This window comes from Crocodylus porosus, unplaced genomic scaffold, assembly GCF_001723895.1.
Source record: "Crocodylus porosus isolate Cpor-Errol unplaced genomic scaffold, CroPor_comp1, whole genome shotgun sequence".
Taxonomy (NCBI): Eukaryota; Metazoa; Chordata; order Crocodylia; family Crocodylidae; genus Crocodylus; species Crocodylus porosus.
Window position 1 is genome coordinate 420,721 of NW_017728933.1, and position 16,656 is coordinate 437,376.

Sequence of the window (16,656 nt, forward strand, 5' to 3'; positions counted from 1 at the left end):
AACCTCCTCTTGAAGACTCCCAAGGGAGGGGAGAGCACCACCTCCCTTGGGAGCCCATTCCAGAGCCTGGCCACCCTAACCATAAAGTAACGCCTCCTGATATCTAGCCTGAACCTGCTCTCAACAATTTGTGGCCATTATTCCTTGTTATCCCAGGTGGTGCCCGGGGGAACATAGCCTCACCTATTTTCCGCTGGTCCCCCCTTGTGAGTTTATAGATGGCGACCAGATCCCCTTTCAGTCTTCTCTTGTGGAGGCTAAATAGATTCAGGCCCTTTAGTCTATCCTCATAGGGCCTGCCCTGCCCCCTGACCACGTGAGTGGCCCTTCTCTGGACCCTCTCAAGGTTAGCCACATCCCTCTTGAAGTGGGGCGCCCAGAACTGGATGCAGTACTACAACTGTGGCCTGACCAATGTCGCATAGAGGGGGAGGATCAGCTCCTTGGACCTGCTTGTGATGCATCTGAGTCATTAGATATGTGGAAAGCCCAGTATCTAATGACTCCAAGATCCCTTTCAGACATGGTGTGGTTGAGAAGGGAGCTCCCCAGCCTATAGGTATGTTTCAGGTTCCTTCTCCCTAGATGCAGCACCCTGCACTTGTCTGCGTTGAATTCCTTCCTATTCTCATCTGCCCACCCTGTAACCTGTCCAGATCTAGTTGGATTCTGTCCCTCCCCTCCAGTGTGCCCACTTCTCTCTGCATCTTTGTGTCATCAGCGAATTTGGACAGCATGCTTTCCATGCCCACCTCCAAGTTGCTGATAAAGATGTTGAATAGCACAGGCCTGAGCCCTGGGGAACTCCACTGCCCACATCCCTCCTGGTCGAAAATGACCCATGCACCACCACTCTCCGGGTACAACCACCCAGCCAATTGGCGACCCATCTGACTGTGGAGGAATCAGTGTTAGTCTCCTCATTTATTTATGACAGACTTGTCCAACATATGGCCCATGGGACACCATGCAGCCCTCCAAGCTGTTTGCTGAGGCCCAAGGTGCTGCGATGAGAAATGAAAGTAAACACTGTACTTTTGTTTTTTGGGGGGGGGGTGATGCAATACTGCTTCCTGTGAGGTCTTTGAATATGGATTGCTAGGTGATAAAAAGTTCATGATCTGGCCCCACATTCAAAAAGGATGGACACCCTTGATTTATGAGAATGGGGTGAGAAACAGTGTCAAAGGTCTTCTTGAAGTCCAGGTAGATGACATCTACCTCAACGCCCGCAACCAAGGACTTTGTGACTCGGTTGTAAAAAGAAACAAGGTTGGTCAGGCAGGATCTGCCCACAGTGAACCCTTGTTGGTTATCCCCGAGCGTTACTTCCCATGCTGGGCCCCTGCAGATGTGCTCCTTCATAATTTCCTCAAAGGTCTTCCCAAGGACCGAGGTGAGACTGACTGGCCTATAGTTACCTGGGTGCTCCTTTCTCCCCTTCTTGTAAATGAGGACCACATTGGCCCTTATCCAGTCCTCTGGGACCTGGCCAGAGCACCACGAGCACTCATACAGCTGTGCTAGGGGCCCTCCTATGACCTCCGCCAATTCCCTCAGTACCCTTGGACGAAGAGCATCCAGAGCTGCTGATTTAAACACATCCAGCCCCTCCAAAAGTTCCCTAACTAAATCGTCCCTGACCCTAGGCATGGTGCCATGTCCACTGAGCCTGTCTGTAATCCTGGTGGGGGAGTTGTCTCGGCCCCTGCTGAGAAATATGGAGGCAAAGAACTTGTTGAAAAGACTGGCTTTTTCCTTTGCTGCCAACACCAGATTACCAAGCCTGTCCTGTAGAGGCCCCATGTTACCTGGTGCCTTTTTCTCACTCCCTATGTATTTGAAAAAGGACTTTTTGTTATCCTTAATTCTGGCCGCCCACCCTAGTTCCACCTCTGCCTTGGCCTTCCTAACCACCTCCCTGCAATCACAAGGAACGGAGGTGTAATCCTCCTTGGCAACTGCCCCTTGCTTCCACTGACTGTATGCCACCTTTTTCCCCTCAGGCCCTCCTGGATGCCTTTACTGAGCCAAGGGGGCTTTTTAGCACTCTTGCCCCCTTTGGTTCATGTTGGGACTGACTCCCTTTGAGCCCAGAGGATCATTTCCTTAAGGAACAACCACCTGTCCTGGACTCCCATCTCATTGAGGCTCCGAGTCCCCAGTGTCTCTCTTACTAATCTCCTTAGTTCATTGAAATCAGCCTCCTGAAGTCAAGGACTTTTGCTTTATTGCTTGCTTTCACCACTCTGTGCTGGATAGCAAATTCAAGCAGACAATGGCCACTAATGCCTAGGTAGCCGAGCACACACAGATCCCTCACCAGGTCATCACCTGTGGCAAGGACCAAGTCCAGCAAGGCATTTCCTCTGGTGGGATTATGTACCTCTTGGGTTAGGTGGGGTGGCACAATGCAACTTGGAATGTGAGACTGGCACCATGCCGAGGTCAATCACAAAGGACGTTGCAATGATCCATTAAGGATTTAGACCTGAAAGGTGCTGACAAAGCTCAGCTCACACAGAATTTGGGGCACTTGCTTCTTACACTACTAGGGTTGCAGGTTCAGCTTAATAAAAGCCTAACTGTGCTGCCACTCAAGTTAACAATCCCAGTGTCTGCAGTGGGAACAGAATAAAGCCACTTTTGAACATCCCACTGTGAATGATCAGCTGTCACTCGATAAATACACCCCACCCTGTCAGATAAAGCTGGAAAATGGGGAAAAGTTTGATAATATCATTAACATAAATATTAGATGTTAAGTTCCAGACTACTAGGACCCAAAGCCATAGGAAGCCTCTTTTCTTTAAAATGGAAAAGAGTGTATTCTTTATTGCGGTCGTGTTAAAAAGGTCCCACGTCAACCAAATGTTAAATGCAGGAGTGAGGAACCGGGTCATGGCAGCAAGAATGGGAAATCACAGCCTTTCATGGTCTATGAAAATATATAAAGCCATGGTGGGCTTGCAAGTGTGTCCTATTGTTTTCTCAATAGACTGTACACACTTGGGGCTCCACACAGCCATCAGATACTTCTGTTAGCACGCAGCACAAAGGCCTCAGGAGCAGAGAACTAAGGCATCTTTGCCTGTAAAGCCAACACCAACCCCCAGCTGTAAAGATGTGCACCCTTTTAGGACACTAGAATAGATCAGGCAGCTAGGATCAAGGACATTCCAGTAGGTGAGAAGGAGGGTCTCTGCCCTACATACCTAAATCACAAGCTTCCTGGAACAGGGCCTCTGTTTTGTTGTTTGAGTGTGTAGCACGATGTGGCTCTGATCCTAGAGTTGGGCTCCCAGATGCTACTGCAACAGAAATACGTAATAAAGTACTAATGCAGAAAAGGGCCAGGGCTTCCATCTCACCATCTCTGGTTGGAGAGCCAGTGGGCTAGTGGGCAGTGCAGAGGGCACTCTTATTTGTTTTGCAAGAGCATTTTAAGGCCCCAGCAAAGGAAGGCCCTGTTACATGAGTCATTGTGTAGACATAGGAGGAGACAGTCCTTGCCCCAAAAGCTTACAGCCAAAATGGACAAGACAGTATTGGAGAAAGAGTGGAGTCTTTTGCTTATTTTGCAGGGGAAACTGAGAAACAAAGATGAAGTGACTGGTTGAAAAGCACACATGGAAGCTGTGGCAGAGCCAAGAAATGACCCCAGTCTCCTCAGTACCCATGCAGTACCATAAGGACAGGGCCACTCTTCCTTACTATCCCTGAACTAGCTCTTCATCAATGCAAGGGATTAATGCCTCCAGTGCTATACTTTCTTGGCTCCTTTCACCAGCTCTGAATTCACCCAAGCAAAGAATCACGTTGGCCCTCTGTGCCCATGCTGTTTTGTTCCTTCTGGCGTAAGTCATATTATCATAATACATCCTTCAGCATCATCCATATTGATGGAAAGGATTCATTTCCCAGCTCTCTACTCAGGGCCCGGAAAAATTTCAAATGAAAGAAAAACATTTCTTTAAAAGAGCAGAAGTATGGCAAAAGCAGCTTAAAAAAAATCTTCCAAGACAAACAAGCCAAAGAGATGAATTCATCAAATACTTGTAGCCAGCTGAGCCTTGTCACACTGGAGGTGCTGGCATCTTATCTCACGGCTCAGTGCATAAACAGCACAGGCTTTCCAGGACCTCTCATTCCAGCCATTCCCTCTTTCTGATGGGCTCTTTGCCAGTGGTGATGCACTCTAACTTATAGGGTCCCAACTCAACATTAATGGGACTGCAAGAGAGTCAGCAGGGCAGAACTGATCCCTCTGTTTCTACCCTCCTTGCATCATGTGGCGATGTTGCTGAAATAAGCCCAGCTTCCTAATGCCTATAATCTGTATTACCAAGAGATGGCCAGCTGTAGTTTGATTTGTAGCTTGCAATGCCTTTCAAGAAAAAAAGGGAACCTGACCTGAAAGAATACACAACAGCTTGCTACTGGGACAAGAAGGAGCACTCAGACAGCTCTAGTGCACTTGCAAAATGAGAAAGTGGGTGCCAGAGTGAAGTACTACCAGGGCGAGTACTGCATCTCAGAGAACATGCACTGAAAGGTTTCACCTACAGTTTATTTTTGGAAAAATGCCACCCACCTCCCCAGCCTCTGTATCAGCTTTCACAGAGGAGCAGAAATTACAAGATGGTCTGAACTCACCAGTGGTTAAAGCTCCTCTCCACCCAGAAGAGATTGGGAGAGGCTGTTTTTTTGTCTATGCTTCAAGGACTCTACCAGCTGGGGGAAATAGGAGTGGGACACCAGACTCATCGGATGGATACGTCTAGTTTCACTGGGTCAGATTTTGCCATCACCTCCCTTTCTTCTGCTCTGCCCGCCTGAGACCTGCTGGAGTGCTCTCAGCATCTGTGTACAACGTTGGCTAATTAATTGGGCCAGGCTCACTTTATAACCTGGCAAATTGAGGGTATGACATCCTGGCCTCTCTCCAGGATACTGCTTTTCTTCTTCTGGCAGCTGGAGTACTGCTTTGACGTTTAAATGGTCTTGTGAGTGTGCAAGATGGCCCAGCCAAGTTTCCTGTTATAAACTTCAGTCCTTGAGTTTTTGAATATCCAAAATGATACTAAGCCACAACAAAGACAAAAATTCATGAGACAGTAATAATGAGGGGGCAGACTATTTGACTTAACACAGACAAAGCTCTCCTTGAGCAACCCCAGTTTTATCTTGTCATTGCAAAGCATGCTTCTGAAACTAGAACTACAGAGTATTCCAGAAGCCCTGAACCTTGAGAAAGCCTGGATCCAGATTTCATACCTAACCCATTACTTCTTTAGGGGTTAAACTAGAACGCTGCATCAGTTCTCAACACCCATGCATGTAAACTCTGAGGAAGTTTAGAACTCGACTCTGCACCTTGAGCACAGGACTACTGGGACATCATGGTTTGCTCAGAGTGGGAGTGATGGATCAGCTAAAATGGAGGCAGGTCTGCATTCATCTGCCACAAATCTCCCATCAAACCCATGAGATGCCATAGTTTTCCATCCACTCTGTAGCCATGCACTTCTTTGTTGCACTTTTTGCTTCAAGTCCAGAAATGCAAGGTGTGAAATTCCATGTGAAATGCACTGTCACTTCTTTTTCCAACTATTGGAGTTGGTCTAATAAAAGATAGCAGATTTACCCAAAGGACCAAGATATTGGATTCACCCAAAGAACCTTGTCTGCCTACGTCCTTAGATCAACACGGATACAACCTACACCCTTGTCACTTCTTGACACCAGTAGGGAATGTGGTGCCCGACTTTTCCTCAGTTTTCTGTGTTAAAGTTAATTCTCCTCTGTAGCAGTGGCTGGGTGGATTTCTATTTTTAATGCCTCTGAATGATTCCAGAAGGATATGCTCAAATGACAGTGGAAACTTGCACGAAGGGCTATCCCTGCAGGAAATCTCAAAGTCCAGCTGGGCTCCTGCAATTCCTGCATCCTAGCCATGACAAAAATCCTCCATTTGGAGCTCAGTTTATTTGTTAATGGATGTGTGCGCCTCTGATCCGATCCTGGACTGATATCTAACACAAGACATTTAAAGTGGCCTCATGTATGTATCTAACTTCCCTGCCTATAAAAAATTCTTTTGAAAATCCAGTCTGCGATTGACTTGTAAGAAAGAAAAATAAAATAAAATCCCAAAAATCACAGGCCTCCTATGGACTATTTCATGTTTCAGGCTTGGAAATAGATGGACCATTTTAAACAATTTTTTTTTAACGTAGGCTCTGTGAGCCAAGATTAAGTCCAGATCACATTCTTGTTTCTAGGTCATTAATCTTTCCAAAACAAAGTTTACAATGGAAATTCTGTAAGACCCTCAACTACAAAAGGGTCTTAAAAGATCTTCATGTTTTATTTTTTCTCTCTTTTGTTAAATGAACTATGCTTACCTTTTCTTCTGAAAGACAGATTTCCAGTGGAGTATAAGGGAAGCATTTGGGACTTTGGCCACTTTAGGATTTAGGCTCCTAAATCCCAACTACTGCTGTTACTCAGAGCACTCAATAAGTTTGCAGTTTCATGAGTGCCTAGGAAACTGTGGATGACAGAAGTTACTGCAACATTTATACCCTGACAACAAAGTAAACCAGGCTCAACCCAGGGCAACTTTACATGTTCTAATTTAATCCATTCCTTGCATTTTCTCCCACTAAAGTATGAAGTCTGCCACAACATTTCAAGGGTTAGAAAATGCAAGGAAGAAAGATGAACATGAGGAGTAAAAAAAAGCTTGTACAGGGCTGCCAACGTAGGAGGTCCACCGACTTCCACTCACACCAGAGGAGTTAGGCTGATATATATCTGTGAGTGATATAAATCAGCCCTTAATGATCAAAGCAAAATCAATTGAGTCAGTCCCAATGACAAATTTCCGTTGTAAGTGCAAACAAGTACTTGTCCAGATTTGGCCTGGGATGACCAGTTCTGAAAGCACACGGCTAGAAGCTCAAAGGCTGTTTCAGCTCTATTATATACACTTCTCTGTTGTCATAATTAAAAAAAAAAAAAAAGCTAGCTGTGACCGACAGAGGTAAGACAAGCAACGTCCCGTACTGCTGCAGTACCGGACTTACTTGCATCTTTCCAAAACCGACTGGGAAGCAGACCAAGCCCATCAGCACGTATGCCTCTTACCCCTCATCTCTTGAATGTTTTCCTCATTTTCCATCTATGAAACATTGTAGCAGATTTCACACTTTCAGTGGAAAAAATGTAAGGAATGGCATCAGTTACACAACACATCAAATTCTGCCTCTACCCACATGCCATCAAAGGAGCTGCACTAACTGACATTGGCTAAGGAGCTGGTCCTGTGTTTCAGTAATCAGAGCCACAAGCCCAGAAAAGTGCTAAAGACAACTAGAAGCACAATCTCCATCTTTTAAGGATGCAATACATTCAGCAACCGCTTGGTAACATTTTAGTACCAAGGCAGGTCAACCGAGTACATTGGAACGGTCTCTCCCCAGTTTTCCCATGTGCTCGGGAGTTCGTTTTTTCTTTGATTTGTAGACAGATATTCCAGAACCCAAATCCTCCAGTCTAACCCCTCTATTGATATAACTGGGGGTGGGGGGTGAGTTTTGAAAGCCTGTAACAGATTATCTATACTACAACAAAGAACCTGCAAGTGACCCACATGCTTGTCTCTGTTCCCCTTTTCTCCCATGTGTTTGGATATACCACTACAAGTGAAGGTGTAACTGCAGCATATGCACATATACCCATGCTAGCTTTAACCTGAATACCCCAAGACATATGAAATGGCTGCTGTGAGCACCAATTTTTAAATGAAACCTCGATTTTTTTTAGCTCTCTCTCTCAACAAACTGAAGCTTCTGTTAAGCAGCTGAGAATTGGGCACCCGTGTGCCAAACACTGAGCTGTCATTAGAAGTGAGGGAGGGGCAGAAGATATAAAGATGAGAGGAGTTTTGGGTACAGTTCGGACATTGTTCCAAATCTAAGGCCCTTCTTTCTTTCGCGCCATCTACAAAGAGCTATAGTGAATTGCTATGGAGGAAATATTTACTTCAGCCTTTATAAATGCCCCACAGCTTCTTTGCAAAATAAGAGGAGGAAAACTCATGCAGGACATCTCACTGCGTGGTTCTGTCACCTACAGCAGCTCTGAAAATGTCTTGCAGTCTTTGAAGTGAATGAAACTAAATGAAGGCCGGGGGTTATTGTCACACAGCAGCATTTGCAGGACTGAGGCCTTTGCAGCCTTCTTCAAAGTGATGCAGCATTGAAAAATATGATATGCAGTGTCATGTTTGTCACTTACAGAATTAATAAACAGACTAAATGAATATACATTTTCCTCTTAACTTCAACGTATTCCAAATCTGCTGATTTCTAGCTGATTCTGATCACCTTATCTTGTAGTTTCCCAACAGACTATGATGAAAACCAACAATTTAAATCAGATTTTTTTCTCACGTATTATTTTCAGCTAGTGTATTTAACACAATAAATCTAGGGCTTTAAATGTTCACAGCTCCTCTGCATGAAGCTTCATGCAGGAGTGACACCAAGGCAAAAGATCAATGTTTTTATATTAAGAGAAAACATTTCTTTGTCCCCTCGAAAAGGAATGGAACAACACAGGCAAAGTTCAGTTCTCACAGTTCGTAGCTTGGCAGCAGGAATTTAGCTGGTGTAAACCAACACAGTGACAATTTACACAGGATGAGCATTGGCCCTGACTGTATACTGCAAATGTAAATCTGAAAGTGGAGTTGTACAGTCCATGTTGATTGTATTTGGGCATTGCCTCATATGACAAAGTGGAAAAGTTGGTGGGACTGTGTGCATGAACATGTATATGCATGCGTGCGCACACACACTTTCACCAGGACAGCAAAGGGCACTTGGAAGGAAACGGAAACTCAAACTGAAATAAAAAGGCCTTTGTAAGCTCCAGATCAATGAGTCTTCATGTCAGCTCTGAAAACACTCATATTAATGGTATCTCCAAACAATCTTGGCAATTGTTGAGCAGGTTTAAGATGAAATGATACAAAAGGCAGTTTTTTCCCCTAATCTCATACAGCAGCATTTGTGGACCACAGCTGAGCAGTTTTGGCAGCTACATGTTGTATAACTTTCACTTGTGCCACACAGAAACATGGTTCAATTCTGTTTGACAGATAAGTTAAAAAAATCAAAGTCAAGGCAAGTCAAAACGACTTACACAGTGTGTGCTGGAGATGATGACAGAGCTTGAGATGAAACTGAGGCCATCATTCATGCTCACCTGCAGAGCTGCCTCCCTGCAAAAAAAAAGCCCAACAACAAATTTGCCACCTTGGATCAGACACAATGATTCCTCCTTGAACCTAGAATCCTCAAGCTGCGCAGGGGCCCGGGGAAGAGATTTTTCTTACATTTTGCATGCAGCACACCTCTACCCAAAGCAGAAATCCCGTAACTTAGAAGGAAAAAGAAGGCAGAAAACTCTATAGAGTCCATCTGGGACCTTCCTGTTGGCCAATGTAAGCAAACAGAAGACAGATACTATGGAGATGGGCTGCAGCACAAAACCTCTAAAGGGGAAAACTAGAAATGCACCTGCCTGTCCCCTGTCACTATGGTGATGCTTCTATAGGGGAAGCAGTGGGGAATGGACAGTGGGATACAAAAAGACAGATATGGGTTTTATCACATTTTTACGAGCTCTTAAAGTAGATCAACAGGCTAGATATACAGGGCAAGAAAAGTCTGCAGATCATTTTGGATTTCTGCAATGCTCCTTATCAATGAGCCCTTAATCTTTCAATTAACAGTGTACAAAAAAGATGAGCAGGTGCAACACCTGGTTGGTATTTTTTTTAAAGGTTGCTCTTAAACCAGGTGTTTCTTCCTCTCCAACCAACTCCCAGGTCCACAAAACCAGCAGATTTAAATAAATCCTTTTTTTTTTTTTTTTAATTCCATGAAAAGTCATAAGAGTTTGTCTTGCTCATATCCCGCATTCCTAGCTTTAGATGGTTGAGACAATTTCAAAGAGAGCTTCTAAATCTACATATGCTTTGTCACTAAAACAAGATGTAGCTGGTTCTTGCACCAAAATGTGTGCCATGACCAAATATTGATCTGTGCTGACCAGCGATGGTGAAAAACATTCTGGACAGACTAACATACTGTGGTTAGGGGGCGGGGGGAGGGGTTGGTGCAATGTGGGGACTAGAAACTGTGGCCAAGATGAACAAAGAATATAGAATTGGATGTTAATAGGAACCAGACAAATCAGTATTTATCACTGGTGAGCATCTATAACACAGGGCTGCGATACCCTGGAGTGCAGGGCCATATGAGCACTGTTAGATGTGCAAATACCTACGCAAGAATTGCACAAGAAAACCAGAGATTCCAGTAGGATCAAAAAGATTCTGACCTATTGTGATCTTTCTGAATTCTCTGAAACAGAAGAATTGCTTTCTTATTTTTCCACAGTCAAGAAATGAATAAAAGCGAAGAGCTGGCATTTTTCAAGAGATGCCTTTAGTCTATTGAAGGGTGCCTTGAATCTGAAAATGTTGAGAACCCCTGATCCACAAGAACTTACATCCCAACCTCTTGTAACACAGGTGCCGGGCAGAGCAAATATGTATCTTCCACCACAAAAGGTTTCTCATCTGGAAAAGAAAGAAAACAGGATGTGTTTGGCTCTGTGTGATTTGAAGGTTAGGATTGCATCACCGGTTAAGACATCAGCATTCTCATTCATGGCATGTTAACTTTTTAGTGTGATTTAATCTGTGATCTGCCAGAACATTTATGCTCTTTTCCTGGGTGTGCTGTGCTCTTCCTACGTAAAAACCTTTGGCAAAACTCTGCATTTAGTGTTCTATTTTTTTTCATTTGCACATGGGTCTCTGGTGCTTCGAGTCAGCAACCCGGAGGGTGTCCCCCAGGGGCCAATTCTGCACCCCAGCTGGCACTCCTAGCAGGGTGCTCCTGCCTGCCCCCCCTGCCCTCTGGCTACACAGGGAGCATGGCCTGACAGGGGGTGCACCCCATACATGTAGCCCCTGCATTTGCATAACAGCAATAATATTATATGCATGCTGGTCCTCTTAGTTAATTGAGCCTCAAAACTCCTTTAAGACTGGAAAATATTATTACTCCTGTAGTACAAATGGATCGACTGAAACACTGGAAAACAAAGAAATCTGCTACAGGTTTTCCGAGGTTGCCTATGTTCTGTGCAGTGCTCTCTCCACTGTCAATTATGCTGTGCAGTCCTCTCAGCTGCACTATCATTGGAGATATGCAAACCTTGGGATTTCCAGGACTACTTGCCTCTTACTTCAAAAACATTAAAAAATTCAGTTACTTGGGAAACTGGGGATCCCACAAAGTTCAGTAGCTTGCTGAACTAAACACTTGGCTGCCTGACTGATGGGCATGATTAGCAGCAAACACCAGCAGGTAGGCTGGTTTTCCAAAGAAAATTTGATGCAAGTGACACATTTTTAAGGAAAGTAATGAGATGGTTGAATCCAACTGAAACAACTTCATCTGACAATGTTCGACAGGTTGCAGTGTGAATTATGATTTATAAATGTCTCCAGCATCTTCTATAGATATGGTTACAACAATTTATAACTAGAGCTGGTAAAAATAAAACCATACACTTCTCTATTTGGCTTGAAAAGTTCTGTGGAATTTTTCACTTTTAGTTTCCCCTCAGTCATCTCCTTTCCTCTTCTTCCACTGGAGAAGATGGGCAAGGAGAAGAAAAGGAGAGAAAACAAACCTTCCCAAATGAAGAAGTTGGGTCTATTTTTTGTGTGTGGGGGGGAAACCAAAAACATGTAACCCAAAATAAATATGAAACCCCCAAAATAACAACCTAAAGATTAAGCATTTGGGTTTAAACCCCATTTTGTATTACAAAGTATTTTGTGAAAACCATTCAAACACCTGAAGCACTAACATATAACACTCATGTCTATAACATGTTTAGAACGCCGGTTAAACACAGAGGAAGCCTTTACCTATTTATAGGTGCATCCCTAAATATTAATTATATCTGATTTGTCATGATTATCCTTGTCTAGTGGTTTGTTCACTCCGGTAGCCCAGCAAAACGGACCATTATGAAATTATGCTAGGGATATTCTAAGACATGTTCACTGGGACCTCTTCAGCCTGGACCCACACTACTGAGTGCTTCTTGCATTTCTTGAACAAGACAAAAGACAACAGACAAAATGAAGAGGGAAGCCAGATTAATGCAATGAATCCATGTTTGTCATACTTCAGCAGCATCTGCCCGTTATAGAAGAGGAATGGGTTATAGATAACCAACTTGCTGCAGAATACACCAAAAACCCAATTTATATTCAAGTTGCTTTGTGCTTCTGTGGCTTTGTAAAGGGGCCTTCAAGTAGGAATTAATCACATTTACACTCAGTCTGAAGCCCCGTTGCATCTACCAGATTGTTAACATGAACAAAAAATCAGGTCCGAGGTCTGAGTTAGAGTTTTTCCCCCTGTTCTGGCACTGCGAATGGATGGCATCTGGTTCTAAATGAAACCTGAGTCTCTCCCCAAATCGTAGCTGTTGGCTGATACAAACTGACAGATCCAGCTCCTGTGCCAATGAGCGTATGTTGACGTACTGAAGCCTCAAGTAAGACAGAAGGTGGATTCTCAGTGCAGAAGTCCCTCTTGCAGTGCACAGCAGGACTCTTCTCCATGACAGCAATATATCATTCAAAATTTACAACAAACTGGCTTGCCTCCACGCCCCATATTAGGCAGGTCCTAAATACATAGCAAGATGCCCAAAAGCCGAGTGATTCCCATTAACTTGTAATTTCATTAAGTACAGTTTGGACTGAAAATTGATGTGCTGCCATCTTGTTTGTTATTTAAAGAAGGGAAAGTGAAAAGCAGGAGACTTTACTCCCTGAGGGGTTGTCTCAATAACAGCTAATTTATTTCTCAGAGCATATGTAATGTGAGCACCTGGAAGCCAGATTTGCAGGAGTGTTCAACATCTACTAAAAGCAGACCACAATAACAGGAATGGGTATGAATGGAGCAGATCTAAAAATCTGGCCACTTCTTTTCTAAGGTGAGATGGGAGCTGACCTCCCCTGAGTTTTTGGTGCTCTATTTTTAGGGATTTGGCTTCAATTGATATGCCATTATCAAAAAAGAGGAAGCTTGGAGGAGGCCCAAAACTTAAAAGGACACCATGAATTTCTTTGAAGAATTCTCCTCTTCAACTTCAGAACTTTTAAAGCTTTTAACTGGCTATTGAGCAGCTGCTGCTCAATACAGATCAACCCACAGGAGCAAGAAAGCCCTCTATGAAATACTGATCTTTCCCCAGTGGGTCAGAAGCAGCACTTCTTCAGATATAAGGAAGGCCAGGACGTTGTGCTGCAAGGGACAAGTTTCTGAGAAAGTGGACAGAGTGAGATCACAGGCTCTGCAAGTGGCTGTAAAAAACACCCCAGGGACAGGAGAGAATTCTCTCGGTGCCATTCCCGAAGCAGCATCTCTCACTGAAGATAAATATTTATTTTGCAATACAACAGTAGTTACTCCAGAATGTGCCTTGCTCATACATATTTCATGAGCATATTTCCCTGCTTGGGCAGCAGAATAAGAGAAACATTTCTAAAGTAATTTGGGAAATTATCTTTTTTTTATTCCCATGAAATATTTTAATGATAATGGAAAAGATTAGCTTCTGTTGAAAATTTCCCCAGAAGTTTTCATTCATGGTTTTGAGTTTTCAGCTTTCTGAAGAAAATGAGGTCAAAATGTGATGTTTTCCAGGGAAGTTTCCATGTTGATGTAAAAGACATTTTTTCTTGCCCAAAGTAAAACTAAATTAAAATTGCAATTATCCTTATTTGCAATGGAGGGCTGGGGTTTAGGGTACACAGCTCAGCTGATGACAGCTGATTTCACTCTGGGTTTGTTGGTTCTCCCTTACACAGTAGAGCAGTATGATGGATGCTCTACATTAGGTGAGGGATTGTAACGAGGCAGAGAGAGAACTTAAGACCACTTCCTGACCTGAGGGAACCTTTCACAGTGGTTAGCATCATCCATTCTGTGCAGGCTCCAAGGGCGCTCATACATGTGGCGGGGGTTTAGCTTTTCAGGGTTTCATTCTATGTCCCCTAAATTGAAATGGTGAGTTTTTAATTGAAACAGTGGGTTTTATTTTTCTGACACTATATACATGTCATTGTCCTGGTGGCTGCAGGCACCTGCTGAAGACAGAAGCGGCAAGGGGCTTGATCCTCCTGCCTCTCCCCTGGCAGAGCCTCCTTACCTCTCCTTTGGCCAGGGAGGGCAAGCTGCCAGTGGGCCAAGCAGCCCCTGAGCTGCGGGAAGCTCCAGTCCTTCTTTCTGCAGCAGTGGTGCCCCCAGGGCCACCTGGGTGGGCTGCTAGTGGGCTGGGTGCTGCCCCAGGTCAGAGGCACCCGCTCCAACTCTTCCTAGAGTCGCTCCGGGCTTCCAGCACCCCATGCTCCATCCCTGGGTGTGCTGGTGGCACCTCTTCCGGCCACCAGCACACCCAGCCACCCTCCTGCCACCTTCCTACACTGTCCCAGGGCATCTCAGGTGTCCTGGTGGTCACAGATGCCTACTGAAGATGGAAGCAGCGAGGGGCCTGATCTTTTTCTTTGGCAGGCCTGCCTGCCTCTCCCACAGCTGGGGGGGTGGAGGGGAGGGGTGTTAGGGTTAGGGGGAGGTGTGTCCTGACAGATTAATGGCTCCAATATTCCAAGTTGCAACATTGCAAACTAAACTACATCAGGTTGTGGCTTAGTTTGTGACTATGCAAACTTATTTAAAACCCCAAAACTCGCATACATGTAGTGTGATGCCATTAAGTCACACAAAGGGAAGTTTTCATCACATGTGCATGGTAATATTGTCACATGTACAAATGCCCAAAGGCACCAAAATCTTCTTCACAGACCTTTCAGTCCTGTCGAAGACTGTTTGATGCCGCTGGCAGGGAGATCAAATTGAGGCTTAAAGCTGTTTACAACTTGCCACTACTGCAAGCATTCACAAGTTTGCCAAGGGGCTGATAAAAACAGCAGCACCCCACACCCCTTGGCACAACTGTAGAAGGCTTCACAAGGTGCACATCACTGGAAAGCAAGGTGCTAAGACTTCAAAGACCCTGGCTAGCCAGATTCACCCTTACTTACATAGGGATAAATCTGGTGAAACTCCAGAGGAGTTTAAGGAGTCACACCAATGCATGCGTGACAAGAGAACCAGCCCCCACCATCTCAATTACTTCCTTCTTGTAGTAACAGCAAGCTAAAGGCCAAGGGACATTTGCTGTTCCAATCTGCAAAGCACCAAAAGCCAGTTTTATTTTGCAAGGCTTTTTGCTTAGAATATTTAATAAGCATTTTTGCCCCCACCCCACTCTCCAGAACCAAAATTAAATCTACTCTTCCCCAAAAAGTTTATCAGCTTCATAGTCCCATGGGTCTGTTGTACCCCAGAGCTGGCCAGTCTGGCTTCAGAGAGGGATTATTTTGTTTGGAGAATGCTTTGGTTCACCACAAAAATGAGTGACAACTTTTCTTTGCTCTAAACAAAAGATGATCCATTTGGTTTGCATAACTCCAGCCATCTGACTCCTTCCTGGAAAACTACATTGGGAAACAAAACAAAAAATGCCTTTCATCAACTATGGAGCCTGTATCTCTAGGAAGCATCTGAAGCAATTCTGTTCCCTGCTGCAGGTTCCAGAAGAGCTCCCTCTGTTCCTTTGCTGTTACAGATGAACCCACACTTTCACACACTTTGGATCTAATGCCAAATCTGAACTCTGTGGTTTGGACTCATCTCAATTCACAACATAAGCTGCAGAACTGCTGATGTCAGGAGGAAGAGCAGCTTAGTAGATAGGGCAATGGACTGAGAGACAGGAAATGAGTTCTCTTCTGTTTGCCAACTGCTCTACCACCAACTGGCGGCATAATCCTGGGTAAGTCCCTACATCTCTCCATGGCTACATGGACATTAAAGAAACTTTTAACCCCAAGGATAGGCCCTCAAGTAAAGAATGGGGGTACATTTTCAAGTCAGCCTGCTTGAGAAGCTTGTATCACTACTGCCCGGGGGACAGCTACCCTACATGCACAGATCTCAGTCAATAAGATATGACACAAACTCATGTGATTCCACTCTTCAACCTTTACCTCCCTTGCTCAACAAATATTTATGGCCTGTAAAACCCACTGAGCCTGGCTTTAGACAGTTATTTGCTGCTACTGTCATCAGTGAGGTTTTACCAACTGCCTTCCTCTTAGCCAAGGCTTGGACTCTCTTCAATCTGTAACCATAAGGTAAAAGAAACAAACGCTGGATTGCACAGAAAGTTGCTGATGTGCTTTACCAAGAATGGAAGTTTTGCTAGAATTCAAGTGAGCAAAGGACCAAAGCAGAGTCACCAAATAAGACAGAACCATTTCCATTCAGCCACAGAACGCGACTGTGTGTAAAACAGGCTCCTTTGGGCTACAAGTTAATGCTATAGAGACAAAAGGAGGCAAGACTGAATAGGAAATGCATGAAAATTATGGAAGGGATTTTAGAAATTGATTAATGAAATGGAGTTCTTTCACTTCTG

The 16,656-nt window shown here is 44.3% G+C and overlaps 1 protein-coding gene across 1 annotated transcript in view; it reads right to left on the reverse strand.

The window, feature by feature from the left end:
• ANTXR1 (anthrax toxin receptor 1) overlaps nucleotides 1-16,656 on the reverse strand; it is a 118,992-nt gene that overhangs the window by 48,299 nt on the left and 54,037 nt on the right. Inside the window, exons 11-12 of the mRNA XM_019545887.1 lie at nucleotides 10,588-10,657; nucleotides 9,214-9,292 (exon numbers count right to left, since the gene is read on the reverse strand). Of these exons, the coding sequence (XP_019401432.1) occupies nucleotides 9,214-9,292; nucleotides 10,588-10,657 (149 nt within the window). The remainder of the gene's footprint in view (nucleotides 1-9,213; nucleotides 9,293-10,587; nucleotides 10,658-16,656) is intronic.